Raw genomic sequence first — 16,424 nt, 5'->3', positions numbered from 1 at the left:
TTGCTGACGCCTATCGTTTATCAGTCCTGGTTGGGACTGTGCCTTCGTGATTAGGATTGGATAGTTTCGCGCAGGACAGACCGAGGTGGATGGTGAACCTTGAGTTTCCTGCCTGAAGTGCCATGCCGTTGACAGAAAAGCCAGTATGCTGGGCGATGACAACGCCGTTTTTCTGCCTAGCAGGTACCTGGAGTCATGAAACAGAGATATATCTATAAAATGCTGCAAGTTGTCTGCTCTGGATACCTTGGGAGTTTGAACAGTAATCTGATATGTCTGCACCTAGAGTGTCCAGTATGCAGAACCTACTAATTTGTAGCACTTTTGGACGTGTAAGGTGATGCTGGCACGAACGCCAACGCCACCAAAGGTTGCCAACAACCTGGAGCCTCGTTGATCTTTGGGAGCAAATGGTGGGGACTTTTTTGTAGTCCCCTTCACATTTTGCAGAAAATCAGACTATTCACCAATTTTCAGAGAACTCAAATCTCGCAGAAGTTCTTGCGCTGCCCACCTTACGACTGACAGTAAATCTATTCCCCGCCACGCCCACTGCACCTCTGGCTGCCCCACACCCGATTTGGCCTTTCAGGTAGCGGCTGCCTGGCACCAACTGACGTCCACCAGGCCAGGACCCGGCAGAATCTCGACCAGACATACCGAAGGCCTCACTTGCGAACGAAGCCCTCTATCTGCGAATCAACAGTTTGCACCGGCGAATCGACGGCATCCTTCTTTTATTCCTGGGCTTCCCCGCGATCCAGAGCGCACCTGCCCGCCGCGACAACCCCGTCCTGCCGTTTGAACCAGAGCCCTTGCTCGTCCTTCCTGGGCTGTCAATTAATCCATCCTGGTCACACCAACTTGCACCACCTCACCGAACACCTCGCCGTCGTGTCTAGCCCACCGTTGTCTTTCCGTGGGAGACGTCAATACTTTTCAGAAGATGCCTCCACCAGCGTTTTCGGGTGCCTCCCACACCCGTGATGATGTCGACAGCACGTACGTCCAGGTCCAAGCCTGTCTTGCCCAGGCCGCCCCGATGCGAAGGAACGCCTGCTGATGTGACTTAGATGGCTCACCCTACGAACGGGCATCGATGGCATCATGACAAACCTCCACAGCGGCCTGAACCTCGCCGACGTATGTCTCCCTCCTACATCCGTGAATGGGCGCATCGCTAACCTCGCCGCGGGCAGTACATGAAACTCTACACGTTCGTTTCGAACCCTTCCTACCGAGCCGTCACGTTCTCGACACTGACTATGCATCTCCAGAACGGTTCACAATTTTTGCACGAGCCAGAAGGCTGTCAGCTTCAACGCTGGTTCGCTTGGAGCTCATAGAGGTGGTCAGTGTCTCCGTTGGTTGTCTAGACGCTTTGAATTGCTGACTTGGCTCTGTAGCACACTTACTGGGAGAGGACCTGTACAAGCTGCTCAATGAGTATTTGGCACAGCATCTGACGGGTCTTGTGGAGGAATCGAAGAGTCACACTGAAGAGGCTCTTCTAGCCTTCTACATTCGGGAGTGGAATCGTTACACCAACGCCGCAAAGTACATTCACCATATCTTCGGGTACCTGAACCGCCACTGGGTAAAGCGGGAGATGGACGAGGGCAAGAAGTCGGTGTACGATGTCTACACCCTCCACCTCGTCAAATGGCGCGATGTCCTCTTTCACCAAGTTGTCCACAAAGTCATGGACTCGGTCCTTAAACTGGTGGAGAAGCACCGCAACGGCGAAACCATTGAATACAACCAGATCAAACTGGTTGTCGACTCCTTCATCTCCCTGGGACTCGACGAGAACGACTCCCACAAGCCCACGCTCAACGTCTATCGCTTCCATTTCGAGAAGCCATTCCTTGAGGCGACCAAAGTATTTTACACGAACGAGAGCAAGCAGTTCCTTGCCGAGAACAGCGTTGTTGAGTTCATGAAGAAAGCCGAGGCACGTCTGGAGGAGGAGGAAAACCGAGTGCAGCTATACTTGATCGGGGACATAATTATCCAGCTCAAGAAGGCTTGTAACCAGGTGCTCATTGAGGACCACAGCAACCTGCTCCGCGACGAGTTTCAGGTTCTCCTTGATAATGACAGGGAGGAAGACATGGCGCGCATGTACAGTTTGCTTTCGCGCATTGCTGGTGGCCTCGACCCCTTGCGGGCCAAATTCGAAAATCACGTTCGCAAGGCCGGATTGGCTGCTGTCGCCAAGGTGGCCTCCGATGCCGACAAGTTGGAGCCCAAGGTCTATGTGGATGCGCTACTTGAGATTCACACGCAGTATCAAGGCTTGGTCAAGCGCGCGTTCAACGATGAGGCCGAGTTTACAAGATCCCTCGATAACGCGTGCAGGGAATTCGTCAACCGCAATGAAGTCTGCAAGTCTGGATCCAACAAGTCGCCAGAGCTCCTGGCCAAGTATACCGATATCCTTTTGCGCAAGAGCAGCACTGGTGTGGAAGATGGTGCCCTGGAGGAGACTTTGACGCAGATCATGACTGTGTTCAAATACATTGAGGACAAAGATGTCTTTCAAAAGTTCTACTCTCGCATGTTGGCTCGCCGGTTGGTTCACAGCAACTCGTCGTCCGATGACGCCGAGACTAGCATGATCAGCAAGCTCAAGGAGGCGTGCGGATTCGAGTACACCAGCAAGCTGCAACGCATGTTCCAGGATATGCAAATCTCCAAAGATCTGAATACTGGCTTCAAGGGGCACGTACAGGCCAGCATCGAGGGCAAGAACTTGGACTCTACCTACTCGGTACTGGGCACAGGTTTCTGGCCCCTGACTGCCCCGGGGACAAACTTCAACCCACCGGAGGAAATTGCGCAAGATTGCGAGCGCTTCACACGTTTCTATAAGCACAAGCACGATGGCCGGAAGCTCACCTGGCTGTGGCAGCTTTGCAAGGGAGACATCAAGGCGAACTATGTTCGAAACGCCAAGATGCCATACACATTTTCAGTATCTGTGTATCAGATGGCCATCTTGCTTCTGTTCAACGAAAAGCTTCAAAACACGTATGAGGAAATTGCGCAAACAACTCAGCTCAACAGCGAATCTCTGGATCCAGCGCTCCTGGTCTGCCTCAAAGCCAAGGTCCTGACCTGTGATTCTGGTGCCAAGGTGGGCCCTGGCAATACGTATTCTCTGAACCTCGACTTCAAGAACAAGAAGTACAGGGTCAATCTGAACGTTGGCATGAAGAGCGAGACGAAGCAGGAGGAGGCAGAGACGAACAAGACGATTGAAGAAGACAGGAAACTGTTGCTTCAGGTATGTCCTCTTATTTTTCCATGGTCCAAAGAGGACAAATCAAATGCTAACATGGACACCTAGTCTGCCATTGTCCGCATCATGAAGGCCCGCAAGAAGATGAAGCACCAGCAGCTCGTTTCCGAAACCATTAACCAAATCCGGTCCCGTTTTGTGCCCAAGGTTGCCGATATCAAGAAGTGTATCGAGATTTTGCTCGACAAGGAGTACCTCGAGCGCTTGGAGGACGATGAGCTCGGTTATCTGGCGTAATATCACTTCGTCGGGTTGCTGGGGCCGAAGGCGAGGGTATTTATAGAGAGGAAACAAACAACCGGACAGCGAAAACAGAGGTGGACGGGGAACGGAGTTGCTAAATTGTTTGTATCTCGCAGAACGATGGATATGGGGAGCGACAGGGAAACAACAAACCGGGCAAGGTTCGGCTTTAGCCATCAACGCCCAGTAAACAGTTGATAAGTTTTTCTTTTGAGGGTCGGGCAAGGGATTTGGGAGGGTCAGGTTGGGCTTGGTCAGGTGCATTTGTAGCCTTTTTCATCCATGATGGCACCCTAAGTAGCAAGGAATCAGTCGCCCACACTCCAAATGGGCTCTCTGGTTCTCCAGTCCCATTACTTTTGCTCAGGTAGTTTGCAGTAAGCGGTTCCACGCCTAGCGAGTTGGCAAATCAAGGCTCCGGTGGGTCATGGTAACTTTAACGGAAGACGGAAGACAGAAACGGCGTGTATGTTTGTGAAAATGTGATCTTGACGTCTTTCGTGAACCACACATACCCTGAGCTACCGTGTCCTGAAGCCACAGAAAAATCCGGGCCCCTGTAATTGCAACTTGAAATGCTGAATATATGTACACAAAACGTAACAAGCCCGGTCCTTCCCCCGCCGTTTTGGACTCCTGCCCCTAACCTTCTTGACCTATTTAATGCAACCAGAAAAAGAACCAAAAAGCCCCCAAGTTGTCGCCAGCCGTTGAGTCCGATACCAAAGAATGGAACAAGAGGAGAAAAAAAAAAAGGGGGGGAAGGCTCGCCATCAGAAGAAGAATGGAATCGATGTCTATGCCTCCAAATCAGAAGCAGATCCCAAGCTGGAGTCAGGAGGAGGAGGCCTCCTCGCCCCGCCAAAGGTCCTCAAAAGCCCGTGAAGCAGCACAAACCAGATCACGATCCCCAGTATCACCAGCCCTCGGCCGAGGTGGATCACAAGCCTTGTGACCCCTGACCTGTGTTCAGCACCACTGCCACCACCGCGTCTTGCCTTCCTTAGCGTCGATCGTCCCCTCCCTCCCGAGACGTCAAAAGAGGCTGTCCTTCCCGAGGGTAGTGTTGCCCTTTCCCGCTCAAAGTAACAGCCGTTCTCGAGGTCGATCTCCTCCTTGTCTCTGTGGTCGTAGTCGTAGTCCTCGTGATAGGGGGTTGAACTGAGGAGGTCGAGGTCATCTTTTTCTTGAAGCCGATGGTCTTCTCGCTCTGGTGGGCTGTCGCTGTTGGGGTCCTGCCCTGGGGAAGAAGACGAAAATAGAGGAGGGGGCATGGGGACTGGCGGCAGTGGCTTGTTGCTGGTGTTGTTGCCTGGTGTGATCAGACCGAGGTCGCCTGTAGGGTTGGTGTCGTCATCATCGTCAATATCCAGGGAATAGAGAATGTCGATGGTGTCAGCGGTTGTGAGGTTCTGGTGCTGGGTCATGTTGAGGAATGGGTTCCGGCTGCTGGCGTGTCGGCGACTGCTCCCGAGGGAGATGTAGTTGTTGTTGTTGTTGCTGCTGTAAGCCTTGATCAGGCTCTCTGACCTAAAGGCGGCGGCGGCCTTTTGACGAAGAAGTATCTGAGTCGGGCTCGTCTGGGAGGCTGGCCTGCGGAGACTGGGTCTTTTAGGTGGTGGTGTTCTGGGAGATGGAGATCCTGGTGGTGATGTTGGGGGCGGTATTTGGAAGCAGTTCTTCGGGTTCAGTGGGGAGGGAACCAGAGGCGCATAATAGGGTCGAACTGGCGTCTTCTCTGGCACAGGCGGTGGTGAGGGCGCTGTTGACGACATGATTTCGATCATTGATTGTCCACAATGATCATGATACTTCTTCTGGTTGTTGATTTTGAGTTGACAACGGGAGAAGAAATGTGCAGATCTACGGTTCGTATTGAGGCACAGCTGACTGGTCGAGCAAGAGGACCGCTGTGGTTTTGAGCGTTGGTACTGGGTGAGACGAGGCGCGGTTTGACACGTCCCATGCCGCGCCGCTCTGAGGAATGTAAGGGAGGGCCCTATTCGGATAACAAATGTCAGAACAGCTCTGCCCGTCAGCGAGGTCAGGCCAGATCGGATCCTTCTTCAAGCAAAGACCTGTGTGCCGGTGCCCTGGTGCGATGACAATCTGAAACTGCGAATTCCCCGACGGTCTCCAAGCCGGGCCTTAGCATGTTGAACAAACAAATTTCTTCAAGTTAGACAGACGTCTGGACTTTTTTGGCAAGTGCAATGCCTCGGTGACCTCGTCGAGAGTGGTCAAAGCCGGAAGCCAAAGATGCCTTGGTGAGACGGAGTCACGGACCGCCCAGAAGGACGTGATTTGCGCTTTGGTGATCGGCCTGCATCAAGGCGGGAGGGCCGCTGGAAATATTCGGCTTGAAATAGTCTCTGCGACCATATCGTTCGTCAGTCCAACTCAGTTGTGAACCGACACAATCATCTTCGAGGCTACGGATTACTTGATTTACATCACCACAAAAAAAAGAGGCTTCTTCCTCATGGCCCAACAGAGTTGGGTACATAATGAAAAAGAGAGGCAAACATCAAAAATTGCGGCCATAACGACCCCGAAGGGCAATTAAAGACAACCAAACTCCTCGATGTGCAATGAAGGCTAGTCACCCTACCCCTAGGAATTCGTGATCTCCCGGAGGTTGGCCAAGGTAAGTATGAAGAAGAAAAAAGGAAACCAGTAAATTTGGGGCCGGGACTGTGAAATATATAGGCTGGTTTGCGGGGTCCGTGCACGCCTGCAAATTCACTTCACTGTAAATTGTCCGTGCACTGTTGAGGTTGAGGTAGAACGTCAGTGCGTCGTGCTCGCTCGGAATCATCACAAACCATATCAAACTGACACCAGATGAGGGAGAGCAACACCGGCAGTCTCATGAATATATTTGGGGTGTTAAAACTTGGAGAAATATCTGGATTCTACTCTTATCTGGAAAAGCTCATATCTCCCAGTTTTTAAAGCTACAGTTATCTTGGTAATGTCATCACGAACGAGAGAAAGCTGGTCCTGTAATCCAAGCTCGGTAGGTATCCCCCATGTGAATGACATAAAAAAGATTTGAAGTCTTATCCAGTTTGTTGTAGACTCTCCTCATGAAAGAGTGGGAATATGCAATGGCTGATGCAAGAAAGAATTCTGGGAAGATTATCAAAGTCGAGATCACCATAGTTTGATGAGACAGCCAGAATCAGCCTCTGATTTAGGACCAACTTATGGGGCAGTTACTACCCTAAATACCGCTACATCCAGTGGATGGTTGGGCCTGTTGTCTCAACCCACGGCCCCAAAGGGAAGTGGCGGCGGACCTCCAGATTGGGATTGTGGGAGACTCATGATACTACGAATGGAGGCAGGAACGGGAAACCTCATGAGGCCATGAGCACAAGGCTCTCTGCAACACCAAATATACATCATACTTTCCACTCTAGGAAGTCCAATCGGATGGAATAGGAAGCCACAAACGCCAGCCTGCCCGACAATGTATAGTAACCGCCACATATGACAAGATCACGACTATTGAGTCATCCGAAGTGGTGGATGGACAAATGTCAAACACTTGTACTTAGTGAGTCGGTATCCTGTGGGCGAGAGGCATGGAGCCAAGCTGCTTCATGTCAGGGATTTGGTCAGACTCCGACAAAGTTCTGTCTTTGTGCAAGGAGAACTCGCTCCCCCGTGTACCATCGGTACCTACATCGCAACTGTGATACCCTTCCGAATCACACGTGAGCCTGCTGATAGGTTTCTCATGGTGCTGTCAACCTCAAGTACACAGACCACAATGGAGTCCCACAGCGATCTCGCTCGATTGGAGAGAAAGTGATTGCTGGCTTGCCCTGTTCCCCTTCCATTCTTTTCCGCAAGGACATCGTCGAACGTTGGCGCTCCAAATCAATGTTTATATGCAAGGTTTATCGTCAACAACAAGCCCTGTGGGAGATAAACACGAAGCTGTTATATGACGAGCAGATATGCCCAACAAACCATCAGCTCCGGCTCCGGTTGCCGCAATCCGAACCGCTGCAGGAGGTCGGATAAAGCTTCGAGGACAAAGTGATAACTTGCCACAGTATGTTTTCTATATTGTGTTTATGTTTCTGGTGCACATAGCTGACCTTTCGGTGGCAGAAAGTGGTGGTTTGCTTCGACGGCCATTCCACTCATCGCTGCAACCATTGGGCCGTTCTCCAACGTCTTGTCCATCGTGTCCTTGGTGAGTCCATGGAGATTCACATTGCCTAACAATGGCTTGCCATTCAGCGACAACCATGGCTCCGATGATGCCGCTTGGGGTATACCTGATCCAAATTGGTGAGATTATACCCCCTTCCAAAAGAAATTATTCCCGCTCACCACATTTACAGGGAAATCATTCCCAACATCTTCTCCATCATCTTTGGCCTCCTCGGCCACTTGTTTCTGCTGTTAAACTTCACACGTCGAGTACGATACATAGTGGCGTTGCCTTTATCAATTGTATTCTGGCTCTTGTCGGCTCTCATCGTAGGTACTTACACACCCATTCTATGTCACGATATTCTGACATGTCCATTTTGCACACAGCTGATAGTCGTGGAAATTGCCATGGCAATCTATGCACCACCTGTGGCGCCTGGTGAAGCATATTCTCAGGGCTTCTGGCACTCCGTCCTGGCATCGCTCATGTACGTCCTCAGCTGTGCCATGCTGATGGTTAACATGGTTGGCTACTTTAAGGGACACTATCCACAAAATTTTGAGCTAGATGACGACCAAAGGACACTGATTCTCCAGACCATGAGCTTTTTCTTCTGGTTGGCAGGTGGTGCAGGGGTGTTTTGCGCGTTGGAAGGCTTTACTTATGCTGATTCCCTATATTTCTCTCAAGTGGTAAGTCAGCTGGTCCCCTGGTGCACGTAGTCAGAACCTTGCTGATGACGAGGATCAGACAATCCTCACTGTGGGGTTCGGAGACTTCGCACCCAAAACCGATTCGGGAAGGGGATTTCTGTTTGCATTCCAGATTATCGGTGTCATCTTCTTGGGTCTTGTCATTGGCAGCCTGACGCGCTTCGCAGCCAACATCAGCGCGGACAAGATCATCAAACGTCATCGGCAACACAAACGCGAGTCGACTGTCGGGAGAACAGTGACCAGTGAAAAGGAACTGAGAGAGCGGTTAGGCCTGCCGCCCGTGAGGCCGGATTCAGCAGCTGCCGAAGGAGGCGTGGCAGAGAGCGCCTCAGAATATGCCCGGCGGGCATCCATAACGCAGCTCGGGCGCCTGGAGATTGTGGGAAGAGCAGTTATATTTGACGAGGGCAAGGCCCAAAATGCGGTTGGCAGCGGAGAAGAAGCTCTTCGCGACAGACGAAAGAAGCGGCGGCAGAAACTACTGTTGTTGGAGAAGGAAAAGGACAGGTTTGATGTCATGAGGCAGATACAGGAGGAGACAAAACACTGGAAACAGTAGGCCCTTTTTGCTTTGTCGTGACAGACAGACTGCTGACCTTGGACACAGATCATGGGCGCTTGGGATGGCACTGTTGGTATTTTTCTCCTTTTGGACAATTGGGGCTCTGGTTTTTATGGTGACTGAAACACGGATATCCCAATGGAGATACTTTGACAGCCTTTACTTTTGCTTTGTGGCAATCTTGACGATCGGGTAAATATCCTGGCCAATCTTCATTGTGACTGGTTTCCCAAGCTAATTACTGAGCAGGTATGGTGATCTCGCTCCCAAGTCCAACATTGGCAAGCCGTTCTTTATTGTCTGGTCCATCACCGCGGTTCCCATTGTCACAGTCCTGGTTCAGCAAATGAGTCAAACCGTTGTCATGGCTATCAACAGGGGTACCTTTACTCTGGCAGATTGGACCATCATGCCCAAGAAGGGAATCCTCAAAAGCTTTCTCGCTCGTCACTCTACCCTGGCCAAGTTATTAAACAGGAAACAGGTCGACACAGAAAAAGGCAAGCGTCTAGAGAGACCTATGCGTGACGAGCGGCATTTCAGCGACATAGACCCCGAGCGTTCTCTTGGTCAGCAGCAAGACGGGAGTCGGGTGCTGGAAAAGGAGAAGTATGATGACAATGAGCTTGCCAAAGAGCTATCCGCTGCCATCAAGGCTGTTGCCCACGACCTGAGATCCCATCCGCCAAAGGTGTACTCATATGGCGAGTGGGAAAGATTCACGAAGCTGATACGATTCACCGCCTTGTCTTCTTTAGAAAGCGATGAGTCGGTGGAGAGGGATGAACAAACAGAATGGGACTGGATTGGTGAAGATAGCCCTCTGCTCGCCGACGTTACTGAAGCAGAGTGGATTCTTGATAGGCTGTGTGAAAGTTTGGGACGATGGATGAGGGGACAGGTCCAGAAGGTGAATACAACTCTCACTGATACCAAGTTGCAAGCCAACTAACTTTGTGTATAGCATGAGCAGAGAAAATACTGGGATGAGGTGTTTGATGTCATGGAAGGCAGGGTTGGGGATAGAAGGAAAGGGGAGGCAGCGACAGACACGCGGCGAGTTGGAAGTAGGTCATATGGGCATGGCAGGAACGAAGATTGGAAAGGAGTGAAATGGGAGGAGCCAACAGGAAACATGGAAAGACCACTGACCAGATAATTTTTGGGATGACGACGGGGGCGCAATCTGGTTCCAAACCCTTCTTCGCGCCTCACTTCCACCAAAGATGACAGCTGAACTTGTCACGAAGCACCTTTGTGGCTACAGCTCAAGCAGCCTCCAGCCCACTTGATTACCCTATGGCCTTTACGCAATAAAACTGCATTCATAGATTTTCATTCTGAACCTTACCATTCCTACGGAGCCGAGCTTAATTTCCCACAACCGCGAATAAACGTCAAAACCCAGCCAAAAAGACTGCCGCTCACTCAACAACGCCCACGTCCCACCCCAAACTCCAGCCTGACGCCGCGTCAGCGGAACAACTCCTAAAAGCCACCGCCAACTATTCCACCCACAACCAAAAAGCATCCTCCGAGGGAGTGGAGGCAATCAATGGGCAGTGCCGCGGTGAACCAAGGGGACGAAGTCCTCAGGCTCACAGGGCCCCGAGAGGAGGAGGTAGATGATCTCTTAGACATCTCCAGCAAACCCAAGAGTCTCTTCTACATCACCTTAGCAGAACCATTTCAACACCCGTGCTTTCTGTTATATGAATTCAATCCTCCCACGGCTCCAGCTCTAACCTCAGCATCTCAGATTCAGCAGTCTGAACAGCGCAGCACGTCGGGGATACAGCCATACGAAGCCTATCTATACGAGCTCACTAATGATGGTGTAGAGCGGACACTTTTAAATTCGGCTGAGCTGTCCAACAAGACCAAAAGAATTTGCCCAAAAGAGCAATGGAAGCGGTTAGGTACGCTTCGATATCGCTGGAACTTTGAAGCGCTCATCGCGAGAGCGGCAATTCCTCTGCTTAAAAACAACAGTGGAGGTTCAAGCAAAGCTTCTGACTGGATCTCGTTTTGTATGCAACTGTTGTCAGACTTGTCAGACCCTGATACTATTCTCACAATGTTCGAAACGGACACGAATAGCATGGCACCGACACCACAGCCCGTAAGGCAGGATGCGGGTGATACACAACACCAGGAGCAAAGCCAACCCCAAAATTCCCCCCTGTAACAAAACCAGCTTCAAGATCGCGTACAAGGTCTTGTTTGGCAGCAAGAGCAGCCTCAAAATCACGCAACAGGCTTTGGCTACCACCAGCAACATGCCCTGCCATTATTATGGGAGCGACGACTCCAACAAAAGAGCCAGTCTCCAGGCTTGGTTTTGAACCACATTCGAAACCAAGTGCAAACTCAAGGAGGGTCACAAGTACCTCTGCAACCACAAGAAGGGCTTTGATAGGGCGGTTCCTCTATTGACCTAAACAGTTCAGTAAACCCAAGTTATGAGCGAATGAAAAACATTCGATATGCAACAGCGGCAACTATTACTCAATTCAGCGGACTTTGGTGGAATATCAATAAAACCAAGATAGAGCTTCTAGGTAGAATTTACCGAATTGTTACCCTCATACCCAGTCCATATCTGCCAGCTGACGTCGAGAGCATAAACCAAAATAACCTGTCTTTGCAGTGGTTGAGTTTGTTTACCTTGTTGCGCATCAGAAGTGGACGAGAAGACCATACCGTACGTGCAAAAGATCCCCTAAAACTTCATTGTGATCCCCATCTGAATATCTTTGCGAGCACCAAGATGCCAAACACCTACACATCATCCCCTTCCTCACCTACCCTCCTGATCCCCTCCCAATGCCCCATCCCACCTCCAGCCCAGCCGCCATCATTCCAAACCCACAGCCTCAGAATATCCCCCTTTTCCTCTTCCGTATCCACCTCCCTAGTCCCCATCATGACTGGAACATCCTCTCCCCTTTCTGCTTCGTCCTCCCACCCAGGCCCATTGTACCGACTCAAATACCCCAGCTGACACCTCCTCCTGTTCGGCTCCCCACCGTCATCAAAAACTGTCTTGTCCCCCCAGGCAGAAAAAACAAGCGAGAGCTGATCCCCGGAGAGATTCCCCTCGTTGTCAAAACCGCAACCCCGACAGACAGACAGCAAGTGCTCCAAGGTAGGGGCCGGTGTCAGACCCGGGTGCTGGTGCTGAAACGAAATGACAATGGCGTACAGCCCGCAGAGGAGGTTGTCCGAGGGAGTGGGGATCCTCACGAACCGGCCTTTGGGGTGAAAGGCGGAGAAGAAACGGTTGCGCGCATGGACGTAGGCGCGGTAGCGTCCGAGTGTGGGTTTGGTCCGGGAGAGGAGGATGTCGGTTGCCTGGGAGACCCGGGCGTTTGTTGGCTTTGCGACGGCCATGGTAGCCCTCAGAAAAACATCGGGCAATGAAGAGGTGTTTGCGAGGTGACGACGGGGTTCGGGGTTGCTTGGGGAGGATAACCCTAACCCAGAACCGCTAATGTCTTGTCATTTATGAGCCAGCTCCGAGAGAACTTTTGTGGGTGATAAATGATGGCAAAAGCTACGCTCGGTCGGTCCTTCGGCACATGTGGGCACCGGATTTGGGAATGCAGAGAGGCACGGTTGGTGTTGGGTGCTCTTATATCAGATCTCAGCTCGGCATATGAAGGTCAGATATGCATTGCAGTTACCCTAGCCAAGGAACTCCAAAAGGAAGCCGATGGTGGTTCGGTACCATGCAATTATTGGTTGGTAAGTTTAGACCTGTGCGTGAGAGGGAGATGCGGCGTGGGCTTATCCCCTCCGCCTTATCTTGTTCTTTATCCGATTCCTAGCTATAATCTTCTGCGAGCTATTGAGAGGAGAAGGCGCACGCGAGGATAGATGGATCACTAGGAACCGTATCACGGCCTCATGCGCTGTAATAGACAGAGTTCCCCTCCATCTTCTTGCCAGCTATCGCGAGAGGACCAACACGCCGGTAATGCCAGGACTGAAGCAACTCAGGCTCAAGGTAGGCCAAGCTGGTTTGGTCTCTCGAAGGAAACAATACCAATCAGAATCCCAGTACCGTGCTGCAGGGAGGGCCGGAGCTGAACCGAACTCGCCTCGCGCCGACAATGATCACTGTTGATCGATGGATACGCGCAGCCTTGGGGCCTTGAAGGGCGCGTAATCCGGTGGCAACAACACAACATCATCGCATTCTCTCACCATAAACTACCTGCACGCTAAGGTAAACAGATAACCCATTTTGACCACTGACCGCCGCTGGCATGAAAAATGAGATGTAAGAAAGATAGAAGAAAGAATTACAAAAGTGTCTGAGAGCATAAAAACCCAAATAGGATCGCCAGGTTTAGTTCAAATAACTCCCAAAACAAAAACAACAAGAAGACCGCAATGTGGGTTCGAAAAGAGATTTTGCGCCCACCCCTTCAACATCAGCAACATCAAGCATGTCATCTCTGGATGGCCGAAAATGGGCATCATCAAAGTCATTATGACTTGGATACCCGTCCACCAATGTGTAGATTCCGTCCCGAAAGGCCATGGCATCTGCCTTAAGCCCCACCAACTCCATTCCCCGATGCATTATTAGCCGTTATATAAGGTCTCCCCAGAGACCGGCAGTGTGTCCGTCTTCTGCGGCGTCCCATTCACATGAGGATGCACTTGGCGCAGCAGCCCGCCTGGGCGTCATCCTCACCGACATCAATCTTGCCCATGCCTTGACTGTTGTGGGAGAGGCCGCTGCCCGAAGCTGTGCCTCCTTGCATCTCACGGTTGTACCGTCTGATGGCGCGAACAACCTCGTAGAAAGCTTGCTCGACGTTTGTGTTGGTCTTTGCTGAAGTCTCGAGGAACTTGCAACGGAACTCGCGAGCAAGAGCCTCGCCCTCTGTGAAAGCAAGTCAATACATGTATCCAAACACCACACATGAATCTTGCAAACATACCCTCTTGCGGCACCTTGCGCTCACTAGCCAAATCGACCTTGTTTCCTACCACAACCATGGGAAAGATGTCCTTGTCCTTTACACGAAGGATCTGCTGCTGGAAGGTTCTTATCTCTTCGAAGCTTTCGCGGGATGTGATGGAATACACGAGCAGGAACCCTTCGCCGGTACGCATGTACTGCTCTCTCATCGCAGAGTACTCCTCCTGGCCAGCGGTATCAAGGACATCGAGCAGCGCGACTTCATCATCAACGATGCACTGCTTGCGATACGAATCTGCAACGCCGCAGTTAGTCGACCCGGTCGCGATCATCAACTGGATGCGGAAAAATGAAATGAGTATGCGCACCCTCAATAGTTGGATCATATTCGTCGACGAAGTGCGATTGGATAAGCTGGATTGTGAGGCAGGACTTGCCGACACCGCCGCCGCCGACCACAACGAGCTTGTACTCTCGAGTAAACTAAGCAACCAAAAGCGCGACGTCAGCAACCAATTTATCAACCCAAACAAGATCATCGCAGTTGAAGCGCGCTGCTCGCTATCTCAACAGAATTGAAAGAACCAACCTTGGAAGCCATTGCTGTGGACTGAGGGTGCTGGAGAGAAGATGGAGCGACACCGATAACAGGAGGTCTGGATCACGCGGTACGGGCGTCGGGGATTGAGCTTTCAAAAAGATGCCGGGGCGGAAGCTCTCAAGAGAATGGGTCGAAATTACGGGGCGCTGCTTTCTCGGGCTACGGAGTCGAGCAGACCGTCGTGGGATATTCGCGGTTTGCGCTGGAAAGGGGATCCCAGGAGGTGGACTGGATTGAAAGATGTAGCACTGCTGGAGAAAACAGTTGCTGTTGTGCCCGGCGAATTAATGGGAGCGCCCCTGGAGTGGGGATCGGCAATGGGGGCCTGGGGTTGCTACTGGCTGGTGCTATGGTGTTAGCGGTTGGCTCAAGCTGCTTTGCGCTGCGCGTGGCCGGGCGGTTTGTTTTGTCGGACGACGAGATTTTCAACGTGTATTGAGGTGATCTTTAAGATTTTGGGTAGCTGAATCAAGATCATAAAGGACAAGCAACCTCAGCAGGTTTTCGGAACCAGGTAAAAAGAAGAGAGGCAGAGGCACGGCGGGCAATGGAGCGGGCACAAAAGAAAAAGCAACAGCGCCTGGACCAATGGACCGCTCTGAGAAGCAAAGAAAAAGGAAGGGTCCGTGTGCCTTCCCCTGGGGGCGACTTGATGGGCTGGAGGCGTTCGCGTCTTCTGATTGGTGAAGTGAGTGCTTGAGCGATGGTGCCGTGCAAGGGTCAGAACAGTCCAAGACCGCCCCGGTTAACTCGCCTTGTCCTTTTTGGGCGAACGGTTCAAATTGGTCATGCCTTGTTGCGTCCAGTATCGGCCGCCCTCACACACTGTGATGACAAGCGCTATGATATAGTTCGTCTTGATCTCTTCACATTGTATGAAGAAAAGCTTGTCTGACCTAATACTCCCAGCAATTGCAGATCTCCTATCGTGAGTATGGATTCTGTTTGCAATAATGCCCCTGAAGTTTAGACTAGCATCACACAAGTAGAGAACGTTGACGCCATTTGCGGTCCCACACCGGCGGTAGGAATAAGCGCCCCTGGCCCTCTAGCAAGCAACTTCCTTGACGGCAAAATATGAAATCAAAGAGCCAACTTACGATGTCTCCCCCTCACCATCATCCCACAAAAGGTTTGAAAAAGCCAGGAATGGTTGCACACCATGTCGATAACCGCTTATTCTCAGTTCCGATTCGCGAGTCACAACTCTCGATTTTCCAGTGGCTAGCCCTGCACAATTTGACGCAGTACAGTAGAGATTAGCTAGTGTTGAGTTTTTCTCGTAGACGGCAAGTATTGGAGGGAAGCCTCTGTGGTTGGATGGCCATTCTCGTCACTGACATCTATGTACTAGCAAAAGCCCCAGCTCTAGGCATATAGGGCTGAAAAGAGCCCGAGAGTCAGTGAGTCTTTGTTGCCTCATGTCTTACAGCTGGAACGAAAATATACCCAGCATTTCCATCTGGGTCGTTGAGAATGCCAGCCTGCAAAGTGGCCACAGGAAGTGGGTTGCAACGTTGTTTCTAGAAGACGTCGCTGAGCCCCGTAAAGATGTACTCTTCCCTTGCATTCAATTAGACTGCCCAGAGCCGTCAACCTCGTGATCTCCTAGGCGGATGAGCTTCGGCGTGCATCTCAACAACAACACGCACTGTGTGAGCGGTCCTGTCTCGTTAGGCTCTGGCCGGCTCCCATCCTTCCTGCAGCTGCAGGTCAACAACGTGCCGCAACGTGGTGTTTGAAGTTAGTTCCACAAGCTGGCAAAACCTGGGTTTTTGCCCGCTCGAGTTTCTTCCGGCCGTCAGGTCAAGATTGTCCTACCACATGGTATGTTCAAAATGTTTCTCTTCAGTCATCCATCTGCCCGCCCTCAGTTCACACACCGACA

General features: G+C 51.4%; 5 protein-coding genes across 5 annotated transcripts; 2 read left to right on the top strand and 3 right to left on the bottom strand.

Moving 5' to 3' along the window:
* Positions 1-281: 281 nt before the first annotated feature.
* CDC53 (ubiquitin ligase (cullin) of SCF) lies at positions 282-4,052 on the top strand. Its single transcript, XM_062908956.1, has 7 exons — positions 282-527; positions 628-1,002; positions 1,074-1,139; positions 1,196-1,216; positions 1,278-1,351; positions 1,407-3,289; positions 3,353-4,052. Exons 2-7 carry the CDS (start codon positions 947-949, stop codon positions 3,539-3,541), a joined length of 2,289 nt encoding a protein of 762 aa, XP_062772133.1. The 5' UTR covers positions 282-527; positions 628-946; the 3' UTR covers positions 3,542-4,052.
* Positions 4,053-4,344: 292 nt separating this feature from the next.
* On the bottom strand, positions 4,345-5,334 carry QC763_123880 (uncharacterized protein; the record flags this gene model as incomplete). The annotated part of the gene is made up of 1 exon (XM_062908955.1): positions 4,345-5,334. One exon carries the CDS (start codon positions 5,332-5,334, stop codon positions 4,345-4,347), a length of 990 nt encoding a protein of 329 aa, XP_062772132.1.
* Positions 5,335-6,375: 1,041 nt separating this feature from the next.
* Positions 6,376-11,510, top strand: TOK1 (Potassium channel). The gene is made up of 8 exons (XM_062908954.1): positions 6,376-7,597; positions 7,673-7,855; positions 7,909-8,047; positions 8,108-8,413; positions 8,472-8,992; positions 9,045-9,191; positions 9,249-9,909; positions 9,964-11,510. Exons 1-8 carry the CDS (start codon positions 7,503-7,505, stop codon positions 10,156-10,158), a joined length of 2,247 nt encoding a protein of 748 aa, XP_062772131.1. The 5' UTR covers positions 6,376-7,502; the 3' UTR covers positions 10,159-11,510.
* Positions 11,511-11,780: 270 nt separating this feature from the next.
* Positions 11,781-12,392, bottom strand: QC763_123860 (uncharacterized protein; the record flags this gene model as incomplete). Its single annotated transcript, XM_062908953.1, has 1 exon — positions 11,781-12,392. One exon carries the CDS (start codon positions 12,390-12,392, stop codon positions 11,781-11,783), a length of 612 nt encoding a protein of 203 aa, XP_062772130.1.
* Positions 12,393-13,170: 778 nt separating this feature from the next.
* ras1 lies at positions 13,171-15,261 on the bottom strand. Its single transcript, XM_062908952.1, has 4 exons — positions 14,525-15,261; positions 14,304-14,418; positions 13,955-14,230; positions 13,171-13,896 (listed from the first exon to the last, which is right to left on the bottom strand). Exons 1-4 carry the CDS (start codon positions 14,534-14,536, stop codon positions 13,655-13,657), a joined length of 645 nt encoding a protein of 214 aa, XP_062772129.1. The 5' UTR covers positions 14,537-15,261; the 3' UTR covers positions 13,171-13,654.
* Positions 15,262-16,424: the final 1,163 nt, after the last annotated feature.

This window comes from Podospora pseudopauciseta, chromosome 1 (assembly GCF_035222475.1).
Source record: "Podospora pseudopauciseta strain CBS 411.78 chromosome 1, whole genome shotgun sequence".
In the NCBI taxonomy this organism is placed as follows: Eukaryota; Fungi; Ascomycota; class Sordariomycetes; order Sordariales; family Podosporaceae; genus Podospora; species Podospora pseudopauciseta.
The sequence above is the reverse complement of the archived record's forward strand: the minus strand, read 5'-3'. Positions and strand labels throughout refer to the sequence as shown.

Excerpts from the sequence above, each read along its gene's own strand:
- TOK1 (XM_062908954.1), top strand. The coding sequence starts at position 7,503 with ATGACGAGCAGATATGCCCAACAAACCATCAGCTCCGGCTCCGGTTGC. Across the intron at positions 8,414-8,471 it reads CCCTATATTTCTCTCAAGTG|ACAATCCTCACTGTGGGGTT; the intron begins GTAAGTCAGCTG and ends GACGAGGATCAG. Across the intron at positions 9,910-9,963 it reads TGAGGGGACAGGTCCAGAAG|CATGAGCAGAGAAAATACTG; the intron begins GTGAATACAACT and ends CTTTGTGTATAG.
- ras1 (XM_062908952.1), bottom strand. Across the intron at positions 14,231-14,303 it reads ATATGATCCAACTATTGAGG|ATTCGTATCGCAAGCAGTGC; the intron begins GTGCGCATACTC and ends GCGGCGTTGCAG. Across the intron at positions 13,897-13,954 it reads GCGCAAGGTGCCGCAAGAGG|AGGGCGAGGCTCTTGCTCGC; the intron begins GTATGTTTGCAA and ends TTGCTTTCACAG.
- CDC53 (XM_062908956.1), top strand. The coding sequence starts at position 947 with ATGCCTCCACCAGCGTTTTCGGGTGCCTCCCACACCCGTGATGATGTC. Across the intron at positions 1,140-1,195 it reads CACAGCGGCCTGAACCTCGC|GCAGTACATGAAACTCTACA; the intron begins CGACGTATGTCT and ends ACCTCGCCGCGG. Across the intron at positions 1,217-1,277 it reads CAGTACATGAAACTCTACAC|AACGGTTCACAATTTTTGCA; the intron begins GTTCGTTTCGAA and ends ATGCATCTCCAG.